Below are 12998 nucleotides of genomic sequence, written 5' to 3' on the forward strand. Positions count from 1 at the left end.
GATTTTACCATATTCTTTTTTTCTCTAATTTATCATATATGTATTAAACGAGATTCACTGCATAATTATATTTGTTTGGAATGATGAGACTAGTCTATATATTAAAAATGCATCATTTTTACATGCATATCAATCATAGAAATATCTACAATATTTATGTATTATATATTTTCTTTTTCTTTTCTTTCATTTTTTAAAGTATGTGCCTATCGAATTAAAAGTCTTTATATAATAATTTTATGACTGAAATATAAACAATTGTTTTGGGAGCCCAAGATTTTCTTTGTAAATTTAAAAGGTTATATCTATATAAGAGAATAGGTAGAAGAGTTTCACCCAATAGTTTTGCAGTCACAAGGAGAGGTTTTGCATCATTGCTATGTTATTTATGCATCCCACATCCAAGTTGATATCTATTGGCACAATTTATGGAGATTTCTCAAAATATATGGATATTAGTTCTATTATAAAATCATTTAGGTTTTTTTTTTTCAAATCAACGCCAATTCTCTCAAGATAAAGTTAAAAAAATCATCGATCACGATAAGGTTCAAAATCATCTTTTGGCATTCTTAGACACTTTCGTTTCGTGATGATGAGTCATGGAGTATATGATCCCTACCCTGAAGCACAATTCTATTCGTATTCATGATATTTAGCATTCCACATGTGATCTTGAAGACATTAAGCATATTTATTTATTGTAACAAGGATTCAATTGTATAGTTCTAAGTCAAACTCATTGACCCATGTTTCATAAATAGTAGTTTTGTTGATATAATACATTATGCATGATTTTATTTAATCTTATATTTTGAATTCATATTCATGATATTTAGCATTCCGCATATGATCTTCACATATTTATATATTAGTACATGAATTCAATTTTATAGGTTTTAAGTCCAACTCAGAAATACAATTTACAATAACTCATCTCTCATTATGTTTATTGAAAAAATCCATAAAAAAATCCAAAATACAAAGAGGCTCAAGCACATTTAAAAACTGAGTAAATTAAATATGCACTTCTTGTATTATCTTTTGCAAAACAACAATACAAAAAAATTAGAGCACACCCACCCCTGTAGCAGTTTAGTTTGCCACACCCTATATATATATCTATATATAAGAAGAACACTGTCGTGTACAAGATGCAAACCAGTAGGAAAACCTATATAAAACACCCAATAATGATTTCTCCAGCAGAAGCTGGATTTAAAAAAAATGTAAACACTATCTGAATAGAGAATATTGCCACTCTTTGTGTAAGCTCTGCATTATGGCCAATCCTGACCTGGTAGTGAAGTGAGATTAGAAATACAGCGGCATGAGGATCAAAAGCACTCTGTTTTCTTCATCAACAGCAAATCGGGCACTGAATCAAGCCGTTTTCGTTGCATTCAGGGCACCTGACCACTCTGTTTTCCTCATTAACAAGCTTGCAGCTTCCACTGCATTCCAAGCAAGGCACAAATCTCACTCCTCCACATCCATCACAGATTTCACCCGGCGCATGGGTTCGAATCCCCTGAAGAAGACGACCCAATTGCCCCTCTTCATGAATCCTCACAACCTCATCCGCACCCCCGATGTACCTCCCCTTTATGAACACTCTCGGCACCGTCACGAGTTTCCCCATGAGTTTCCTCAGCTCGTTCCTGAAGTCCAGATGCATAGAAACATCCCTCTCGCTCACGCAAATCCCATAGCTCGCCAGGGTGTCTCTCACATTGTTACACTCCTCAAATGTCTTCCTGATTCCTCTCAGCGTGGTGGTGTACAGAACCACCGCATCAGCTCCACCGGGAGGACATTTTGGCTCAAATCTCTCTAGCGGATCATCCCCATTCTCATCCTCGTCCTGAGATTTTGATCTCATCTTCTCGCCCTCTGAATTCCTTATGAAGTTCCATTCCTCCTCGCTCAACTTCTCAAGAGCCTTCTCCAGAGTGGCCACCAATTGGGGGCTAAACAGGGGACTCTCCGGCTCCGTAATGAGGTCCATCGAAAGCCTAATCTTGGAATTCAGCCTTCTGCCTTCACCGACCTTCAAATCACCCATAGAAGCCCTCCTTGAAACCCTCTTCTCATTCAAATTCAGGTCTCTCAGAGGGCTACTCTCCTCATTCATTCTCGTCTTCCCCGACCTCCCTACATTCAGCCCATTTTCCTTCCCCAACCTCTGTTTTTGCCCCTTTCTGGGAGTAAATTTCACCTTCTCTTCCTCCAAGATCCTCCTTTTACAAGGATCCGCGCAGCAATCGTCCTCCGAGATCTTTCTAGGTGTAGATTTCACCTTTTCTTCTTCCAAGATCCTTCTTTTAGAAGGATCCACAGCACCATCTTTCTTGGGAGTGAATTTCACCCTCTCTTGTTCCCAGCAGCTTCTTTCAGAAGGGTCGACGGAACCATCTTCCTCGTCGAGCCCCTGCATGAGCTCCCAAGCATTGATGGTCATGGGCGCACTTTCTACTTGTGTGACTCTTTTCTCGGCCCACTCCTCACTCTCTACCACTCCATCACTCGCATTTACCTCTCCCTCGCTTTCCCCCTCTCTTTTCTCGGCCTTGGAAGGCCCCCCCACATCAAGAACGCCCAGAGTGCTGGAAGTGAGAGCAACCATATGATTTGTCACCGAAATGGTTCTCTCTCTTTTACTCTTCTCCGCCTGCTTTGAACACACGCATCCCATCACTGCAGTTTCCTCACTTCCGCCCCCCTCAGATGTGAAGAATCCTCTGCCGCTATGTATTCCCTCGCAGCGAATCCATCGCCCGGGGGATTCGAACACTAGACGTGGGAACGATGGGTAAAGAAGGGCTGCGGAGATATTTCAGATGCAAATGACTGCGGCATGCACAATTTGTATTAACAGAGATCGTGGGGCCTGGTTGCAGGAGGAATGGAAGACGAGACAGAGTGTTTTAACGGTCGGATTTGGCAGAATAGTATTTAAATGCGGGGGAGTGAAATTGGACGTGGCCCGGCTTGTGATGCACCTCGGGAGGCATACACATCAATACCATCATTAATGTCTTTTCTTATCTTCTCCCACTTTAGACCGTTGGGGGCCACGGATATCATAGAGCTTGCCTTGCAGTGCACGTTATTCCATGGAACATTAAAATAAGGACTGAAATTCTCTTTTGTCTCTTTTGTTGGAGGGAGATTACGAGGGCTGTTTACTCCCATTTATTCTAGATTTTGATTCAAATGTTAGGTGTATTTGTTTAGTCTTGTCTTTTCAAAACAAATGGTTGGATTACCCATATAAGATGCTTAGCTTGTCTACGTTTTAGATTTTCTTAATGCATGTGTTATTGTGTGGCTACATAATCTACGATTGTACCTTTATTCATTATCTATTTATTATAAAATAGTTACATTCTAATAAATATAGTTACATTCTAATATGTTTTCTTTTGTAGATATTGGCTACTTACTAGTAGTTGTACCCGATAGGTCCAAGGGTCAAGCTGATTATCAAACCAAAATATTGTTAAATTTTTCATGACAAGGAGAAACGATACATACACTCCAAAATAGTTGCATTTGTAAAATAAAGTTTGGATTAGTATGTAGAGATTGTTTTTATTTTATCATTTGAAAGAGGAAACCAATTTCTTTTGAATGAAGCCATAGTGACTGAGCCCAAATATCTCTACTTCATCCAAGATGTACAATCATAATCTCAATTGTGTATTACAAACAACTACTTCCATTTATACAGCTCAACCCGTTGCTCCCTTTTGAAAGACTCATACTTAGCACTAAATGGAATCTAATTTTTTTACAATATATACACGGTTCTTGCCTTTAGATGACTACAAGCTTCTTGTATGTCTTCAAAGTAGTTGCATAATTAGGAATACACCCGCCATTAATATTCAAGTATGTCATGTCCCTCTTCTAGCAACATAATTATAGCAGGGGATTTGCCTATCATTGACTCTCGTAGGCAAATAATTATGGGAAGAGGGTCGATTTTGTCTTCAAATTAAGTAAGCGGGGCCTACTCATTCCAGTATTTAATAAAGGTTGTATTCTAACTTTATAAAGTTAATTATTTAATTTTATAAAGTTAATATTTGTAGTGCAAGATGATTCCGGATAATTTCCAGAAACTTCTCGGCAAGGAGATAAATAGAGGGCATAGGGTTCCTTTTTGAAGCAAGCGATTTGAGAATTGGTTTTTAATTATCATTTGGAGCAATTTGTAGTCCCCGGTCTGCAAATTCCTAGAGGTCTCTGAGAACGAAAACTCTCTTAGATCTGCATAACTGAGGAAGTGGGATATCTTCCGAAGGGTTGCCTATTGGAGATGGCACTCAGCCATTTCATGTTGTAATAATTTGCATATTCAGGTTTACGGATAGGGTGATATCTTGAATCTTGAGGATTGGCGGATCTGTAACCAGGAGAGAGTCCGCATTGCAGTTGTCAACAGCAGCTTAGAATGAACGCCCCAACTTCTATGATTGATCGCCGGAGCCAATACTTCAACCGGAATATCTGATTTCCAAGAACAGGATCGCGCGGGTTTGAAGGATCTCTCCAGATCGGAACCCGACCTGAATCTTCCTACATTTGGCGCCAAAGCACTGAGAATGCGGTGGATGCAAGGGTAGTACGGAAGCGAGAACGTGAGTCGATTCTGATCTGAGGGAAAAGACCATACGAGAAGAACAAGCGCCCGTTTGAACACCGCTTCAGGATCCGTTCAATCACCATACCCAGAATCGGTTGCATACAATGATTTATTGTAACAACAGAGCAATATTGACAGGCGGTCAAGAAGAAATCTCAATACACTGCGGATCATCAGCAACTACCACCATTCGAGGTGGGAGATCATAGCCAGGAGTTATTCGCAGGACGGGTATAGAGGAGACAGCGAAACAAATTATCATTCCGCTAGGACAAACCCGACCATGGAGCGATTATGAGTTATGAAAATTAATGGCATCAGCATTCTTTTGGATCGGGTCTGAGCAGACTTCCAACCATTTCACAATGATTATCAGAATCAGCAAATCCAGGTTTTGATATTGATCTAGTTTTTTTTACATTCAAACCAGGCTCTGTTACTCAATTATTAAATTATTGCTGAATATTGTAAGGGTTTGACTCCAATAAGATTCCTTTTTGATTATTGCTGGTAATTTTATCTATTCTGTTACATCTATATTGCTTGGTGCATATTACTGAAGATAATATAAACTGAAGGTTACGAATTGTCACAATTTAGTTTTTTTCAATAACTTTGTAATAAGGTTCATCTCAAAGTAATACTTAATTTAAATACTATTATGTAACAATACTTTGTGGATGAAAAGTGTTTCATAAAAACTACCATATCTTCTAATTCCAAAAAAAAGGCACATCATTATCTAATTGGGAAGGAAAAATAAAGATCTTTATTCGGTTAGCCCCCATGCCTCTTCATACCTAGGTGGTTTTCTTCTGACTTTTTTCCATGGTTGCAATACATAATCTAGATACTTAACAGACAACTTTAGTAACCACCTTTCCTTGGAGTGATTTTAAGGCATTGCTCCTCGACTTACATTTTTGTCCACATCTTTGAAAATGCTCTACGAACAAATATTTTGTAACATCCATTTTCACATTAGCATTTGTAGGGAAAGTCTATTCGAATTCATAAATATTTATATGTAAAATGAGAACAATTTATCTTAAATTGGAATGGTAAGACACCAGAGACTATAGGTGAATAGGATTTCTATTGGTGAGCATGATTGATATTAGCCTGTGTATGTTATCAAAAATCTATCATGGAAGAGGGCAGTATCATTTTTTATGGTCATAAGTGGAGTTTTGCATAGCAATTCTAATTTTATAGAAGAATTATTTGATGTAATACACCTACAACTATATATTGATTCAAATGTATTTGTAGTTTACAAAAAAAAGGAGATTTTTGTAATAGCATATAATATGATTCAATGAAGACAAATTGTTAGTGAAAATTCACCCTATATGACATCTACGAAGCAAGTATCTATTCTTCTTTAATGCCTCTAGCGGCCTATTTTCCATGCTCGCATATTATTGTGCAAGCTCTTCCATAACTCCATAATTTGACAACTTTCAAATGAACATAAATATTCAACATCTCTGTTTCTACATAGACTTTGATGGGCAATGAATTCACTATTCAATAATTTATGAATTGAATGGAAGAGAAGAAGATGCTACATGTAATATTATAGTAAGAAGTAATGTTTCAAATACAAGATAATAATTACAAGATTATCTTTCTATCCTGTATTTTTCTTTTTCTTTTTTCTACCCTGAACATAAATTTCAATCGAAAGCTTCAGTCATTCATCACTCTTTGTGAAAGGCCCAATGTACCTTGAGAAACCAAAGCATATATTGTGCATCTATATCAATATCATTCATTGAAGTCCATGAAGTTGTGTTTAGCTAAGACATTTTGTCAAACACCTTCTATGCATCCTTTTATCCTTTTAGATTTTTTTAGCTGGCATAAATTTCCCCTCATAGTACTATAGACATGTTAGTCTTTGTTTTGTCCCAACCAGTTATGTACGAGTTATTTTCATGTCTACCTAATTGTATTACGAATGTTCTTTGCCCAAAAAACTAAATGCTAAGTCAATAGCAGTCAGTTGTTGTCCATTGTCCACACTAAAGATTTTGATCAATTGAGTTAGTAGTGAGCACTATTAGATCTGACATTAAAAAGTTATCGATTTCAGTACTGGGAAAAATGGGTATGTTATTTGAGTGCAACATTAAGAAAAGATAAAACTACATAGCTAGTGTTTTCTAGGGAATAACATGAAAGTATTGTTCCTGTAAAATCTGGCAAATTCCTTACAAAGAGTGCACACCATACATCAATATATTAATATTCATCCTCTATGAGTGCTAATGATTTATGTGTTTTGTGGTATCTCGATTGATAGTTATTATTTAAAAACAACATAAGAGAACCCTCTTCCTAGTAAGAGTATTTAAAATACTTAAAATTGGTTGCACAAGAGATTCTCATCATATCAATTAGCTCTCCTAAAACTAGAATGTAAATTCACATCTCTAGTTAAAAGTTCTAAATAATCAAAGTTGACCTTTTTTTTAACTTATTTTTTTCTTTAGTACATTAGAACTTGAATTTTCTCATCTCATTTTAGACTATAATCTCTATTATAGGCTATAATCACTTTTAGTTAATGTTTTGTTAGCCATATAAACTGACAAAAAAAAATATTAATTAAATTAATTATATAATTAGAGCCATAATAAAAGAGAATGATGTAGGAGCATCTTGCATCCAAAATAAAGGGGAGACATGTTGAATGTAAAATTTAAAGAGAAAAAAAAAAATTGAAAAAAAAAAGTGGAGGAGAGAGAAAGTGATGAAAATAGAAGGAAAAATAATTTAAAAATAAAATAAGGAAAAAAGAAGAAAAGAGGAATTTCTATTTTCAAGGTGCATAGGTGACGTAAATAGAAAAATAAGAAAAATAGTTGTCATTCCATTAATCAAGGTGTGTAGGTGAAAATTCTAGAAGGTTTTGGATAAATCATGTATTTAATATTTGTTGGGTGCTTAGTTGTATTTGGGTGGGAATTTAATATTTATTTAAAGGTAGTTGTATTTGCCTTTTATCCCACATTGGTTGTGTTTGTAATGTCTTGGGTTAGAAGTGCCTATTTAAGGAAGGCTTATTATCATTTGTAATCAAGTTCAAAAAATAGAAGCTCTTCAAGTGTAAGCTCTTGTAGTGAATTTTCAAGTATTAATGGATGCTTTATGAAGCATTTTTGTCATCTCTTGTCTCCATATTTTTGTGATCTTGGTTGTGAGTTTGTAAGGGTGGTGTTGGCCCTCTATCAAGTGGTATCAGAGAAGGAGTTCTTGAGTGTACAAGCAGATCGCCGAAGTGTGAGGTAGTTTGTACCAGGACCTTGGTTGGGTGAAGTTTATCAGAGCGGGAGTTCCTGAGTGTGTGGACAGATCGCCGAACATGAGGCAGTTACACCAGGATTTGCAAAGAAGGTTGATCTTGTGGCTGATTGATCTTTTAGATTGGTGGATTTTTTTTTCTTAGGGTTTGCTAAATTTTTGGAAGATGCCTCCAAGAAGATTGGACCCTAAAGAAAATGATGACCTTAGTGAAGCTATGGAAGAAAGAATCTTAGAGAAGATAAAAGCAGAGGTCAAATCAGAGATTGCATTGATGAAGAGTGACATGATCGCTGAAATTGTGAATGCTTTGGGTGGTGTACCTAGGCATGTGGGTACTGAAGACAGATATGATGAAGTTGCTGAAGACTTTGAAGCTGCTAGTGAGGATAGAAGTGACCATGAGGAGAGATCTATTAGAATTAGGGCTAGTCAATTTTCTCGACCTGGATCTCAGTTGAAGTTGAAGCATAAGATGGAGGTTTCTAAATTTTCAGGTACTTTGAATCCTAAAGACCTGATTGATTGGATTGGTGAATTAGAGGACTACTTTGAGTTTGAGGGTATTGAAGATCCATTGAGAGTAAGGTTGGCACAAACTAAGTTGAAAGGGACATGCTGCTCTTTGGTGGAAGGAACTGCAAAGAGATAGAGAAGAGGAAGGTGAAATGAAGATCACTAGATGGAAATTGATGGTGACTAAGTTAAAGGCAAAGTTCATTCCGACTGATTATGAGCTTGAATTGTTTAAGAGGTTGCAAAATCTAAAACAGAAGGATATGACTGTGAAGGATTACACCGAGGAGTTCTACAAGTTGATTATTCGGTCTGGGCATAGAGAATTGTCAAAGGAGAAGTTAGCACAGTATATTAATGGTTTGAGCTTCAATATTCAGGATGAAGTTGGTATGCTGAATATTTCCATAGTGGAGGACGCTTATCAGTATGCTTTGAGAGCAGAGGAGAAGCTAAAGAGGAAGAATCAAGGTAGTTCCCGAGGGAAGGAGAAGCAAGATAGTTTGGTACAAGCTAAACCAAAAGCAGAAGGTGAACCAAAACCTATTGAACAAAGAAGAAGGACAAGTGGAGGTGTATTCAAAGGTAATTGTTTCAAGTGTGGTCAAGAAGGGCATAGATCTTTTGAATGTTCTATTGGTAGGACAACTACTATTGTGAATGAGGTTGAAGTCCAGGAAAATCAGCCTGAGGAAGGAGAAAGTTTGTTGGCTCGACGAGTACTAATAGGTAAGAAGACATTAGATTCTTTTCAGAGGACTAGTTTGTTCAAAACTTGTTGTAAGTCTGGTGGGAAAGTTTGCAAGATGATTATAGATAGTGGTAGTACTGATAACCTTGTTGCTGAGGAGATGGTTCAAAAACTTGGTTTGAAGAGATTGAGACATCCTTGTCCTTATAGGATTGGCTGGTTGCAAGGTGAGCATGCTTTGGAAATGAGAGAGCAATGTCTTGTTGATTTTCAGATTGGGCAGTATAAGGATCAAGTATTGTGTGATATTGTGGATATGAACAGTTGTCATGTGTTACTTGGTAGACCTTGGCAGTATGATTGCAGGGCTATGCATGATTGTGTTAGGAATGTGTTTACTATTGAGAAAGGTGGTAGAAAGTTTTCCTTGATTCCTTTGCAGAATGAAGCGCTTGGTAGGAGAAACCTGAGTGTTGGCAGTCGAGTTGAGTTGGCAGATTTTGAGAAGATTGAAAATCAGCATGGGAAGCAAACCTATAGAACACCTGTGGTGGATGTAAAGGAGAAGAAGAAAAACAAGGGAAAGAGTGTGCAAGTTGAAGATTTGGAGGACATATATTTGAAGAACCAGTTTGGGATTTATGTGTTGAATCTCGAAAGATGTTCTTCTAGCTATTAGAACATCTTTTCAGACCTGGGGAGTCTGATGCAGGAGCATCTTGCATCCAAAATAAAGGGGAGACATGTTGAATGTAAAATTTAAAGAGAAAAAAAAAATTGAAAAAAAAAAAAAAAAAGTGGAGGAGAGAGAAAGTGACGAAAATAGAAGGAAAAATAATTTAAAAATAAAATAAGGAAAAAAGAAGAAAAGAGGAATTTCTATTTTCAAGGTGCATAGGTGACGTAAATAGAAAAATAAGAAAATAGTTGTCATTCCATTAATCGAGGTGTGTAGGTGAAAATTCTAGAAGGTTTTGGATAAATCATGTATTTAATATTTGTTTGGTGCTTAGTTGTATTTGGGTGAGAATTTAATATTTATTTAAAGGTAGTTGTATTTACCTTTTATCCCACATTGGTTGTGTTTGTAACGTCTTGGGTTAGAAGTGCCTATTTAAGGAAGGCTTATTATCATTTGTAATCAAGTTCGAAAAATAGAAGCTCTTCAAGTGTAAGCTCTTGTAGTGCATTTTCAAGTATTAATGGATGCTTTATGAAGCATTTTTGTCATCTCTTGTCTCCATATTTTTGTGATCTTGGTTGTGAGTTTGTAAGGGTGGTGTTGGCCCTCTATCAGAGAAATAAAGAAAAAATATAAATAATATGTAAACAAAGTTTAAAATTATTCTTCATTCTTATATTTTTCTTTTTGAATGATTTCAAACATAGATTTCAAGAGTAAAATTTTAAATAATAATATTTTGACTTACTATAGAAAAATCTCCTACTTATTAGTTTTACTCAAGAAATATTTTTAGTGAGTAGTAACATTTCATATTTTTAGTGAATACTAGCATTTCATTAGAAATGATTAGGATTAAAGGAGATGGAATGAAAATATAAAGAAATGTTGATTAAATATAAAGAATCAAAGAAGTTAAGGTTGTCTTCATTGAATATAGAAATCAAAATTAGAGAATCAAAGACACATATTTTCTTTTTCCATTTTGTTTACAAACTTTCTTCAAAGGTAAGGGGACATGATAAATGTAACACCCCGCTAGGGAACCCAAAAGAGATTAACCTAAGGTTTCATTAAGTTTTCCAAACATTTTTTTTTAAAGATAACATAAACAATAGTAATAGTATAAAAAAAGCAATAACATTCACTTATACATCAATAACACATAAATAGGTTACAACTCTTAAGGGTCCCATGACGATTAATCACATTAAGTTTAATTAACACTAAATCCAAAATATAACAAATCCACATTAAAGAATAATTACAAGTACAAATCCATTTACATAATATAAAATCATATAAGATGCCATTTAGCAATAATCATAATGCACCTTCATCCACTATATAGGTCATAGGGTATGAAGGGCTGTTAGAATATACATCATAAAAATATATTACAATAACATATCATAAGATCCATGAAGTTAAATGCAATACAATAGGTATATCCATCATAGTACACAAGAATAGAATGAAAGAGATACATAGCAAGGAACTCTAGCCACGACAATCAAATTTTCAGATCTCAATGGTAACCTTGTGGTAACCCAAAAAGGTCCACTCCCACCACACTGAGGAGATAGTCTTAAGTCCCATACAGGATAACAAACTCAAAATTCAAAACCAACATCTAGGTTCAAAGAAAACCTAAAAGCAATCTAACTCAAAGGTACCAAGACACAAAAGACATCTAAACCCAGAGGCAACAATGACACGTAGGGAATCTATTAAGCATGTGGGCAAGTGCCATCACACAAGCCAACTCTAAGGTTACCCAACTAGTCTTTTAATCCTCTGGCCCCCTAGTGACTCTATGTAGCACTAGTATCCTTTCATACTAACAAGACATACTAACGAGTCAACTCTAAGGTTACCTGGCTAGTATTTTAATCCTCCGGCCCTCTAGTGACTTTCTATAGTACCAATATCTTGTTAATTCATTTTAAACCCATTTAATAAAATGTTATCACTTATTAACATAACCTACAATGGGTTCTTGTTAGCCTCTCTAGGGCCTCGGCCTCCATTACAAGCCACTTCCCAACATGACTTACAATAACCTACCCTAAGCTCAGTAAAATTAAAAGGTCTCATACAACCATAAATCACACATCAATTCTTAAACAAGTAATTGAAAAGTACCAAAATCACTAGTCAAAATATGAGCATCACTAAAACAATCATCCTAATAGGACTGATCCAAGAAAGTACACATAAATCAATCCATGTCATAACATGACATCACCAAAATAAATCATTTAATCACCTTGGTCCTATACAAGCAACTGGAAAGCAATCCAAATACAACTGATCAAAGATTTAAAGGTTATATTAGATAGGTCACACCATTCACCTTAGTTTCACACAAGAACACTGGAAAGCAATGACAATTAATAGATCAAAACACCTAATAGAGCATACAAGACACATTACCATGGTTGGGTATAAAAGATTGTGATCAAAACATCATCATGACATCACAAAATAGAACTCTTGAGCCTCTGTTAAACATCCTGATTTGGTCAAAGTACTAAGCCAACATGACACCTAACAGTAAAATGACACGTCATAAAAAGAGTACATATAAAAGTAACTTTCACAAAATATTAAGTTTAGAAAACACAATGGTTTAATTTTCAATTTTTAATTTATCTAGTTACGAGATTCACTAAGGTTTCTAAGTTTACTAGAATCCTAGATGATTCAACAAATCATATTAAGGCGTTTATGTCATGCCTGCCCCTAGGTCGCATTTTTTTTTATCATTGTCGAACTCTTTTAGGGCTAGTTTTATGTTGATGGTTAGTAGCATTGTTTTGAGACTATCAGATATTGTGATATGGATTCACTTGATATGTGATGAGATTGCTTAGAGTTTACATTTCATGTATACATGATGATTATTATAGTGTTTGTAATTATTGATGATGATTAGTTAGATGATTTATTATCACATGTGTTTTCTTATGGATACTTACCCCATACTTGCATGTGTATGGTGTGTGTGTGTTTGTTCTTGGATGGCGTTTCTGATGTGGTTAAGGAAGGGAGTCGCAGTCACCTGCTAGTCGAGATCTACACGATGCACCACTTCCTGCCATTGCCTATTTAGCTTAGCATATATATATAGTATGTACATGCATGGT

General features: G+C 35.7%; 1 protein-coding gene across 1 annotated transcript; it reads right to left on the reverse strand.

Annotated features, from left to right (window-relative positions):
• Nucleotides 1-1013: 1013 nt before the first annotated feature.
• On the reverse strand, nt 1014-2979 carry LOC149530366 (uncharacterized). The gene has a single exon (XM_089810193.1). It carries the CDS (start codon nt 2693-2695, stop codon nt 1361-1363), a length of 1335 nt encoding a protein of 444 aa, XP_089666319.1. The 5' UTR covers nt 2696-2979; the 3' UTR covers nt 1014-1360.
• Between the last annotated feature and the right edge of the window lie 10019 nt (nt 2980-12998).

The sequence above is a fragment of the Cupressus sempervirens genome, chromosome 11 (assembly GCF_028749045.1).
Source record: "Cupressus sempervirens isolate cs-2001-9-10 chromosome 11, ASM2874904v1, whole genome shotgun sequence".
Classification (NCBI taxonomy): domain Eukaryota; kingdom Viridiplantae; phylum Streptophyta; class Pinopsida; order Cupressales; family Cupressaceae; genus Cupressus; species Cupressus sempervirens.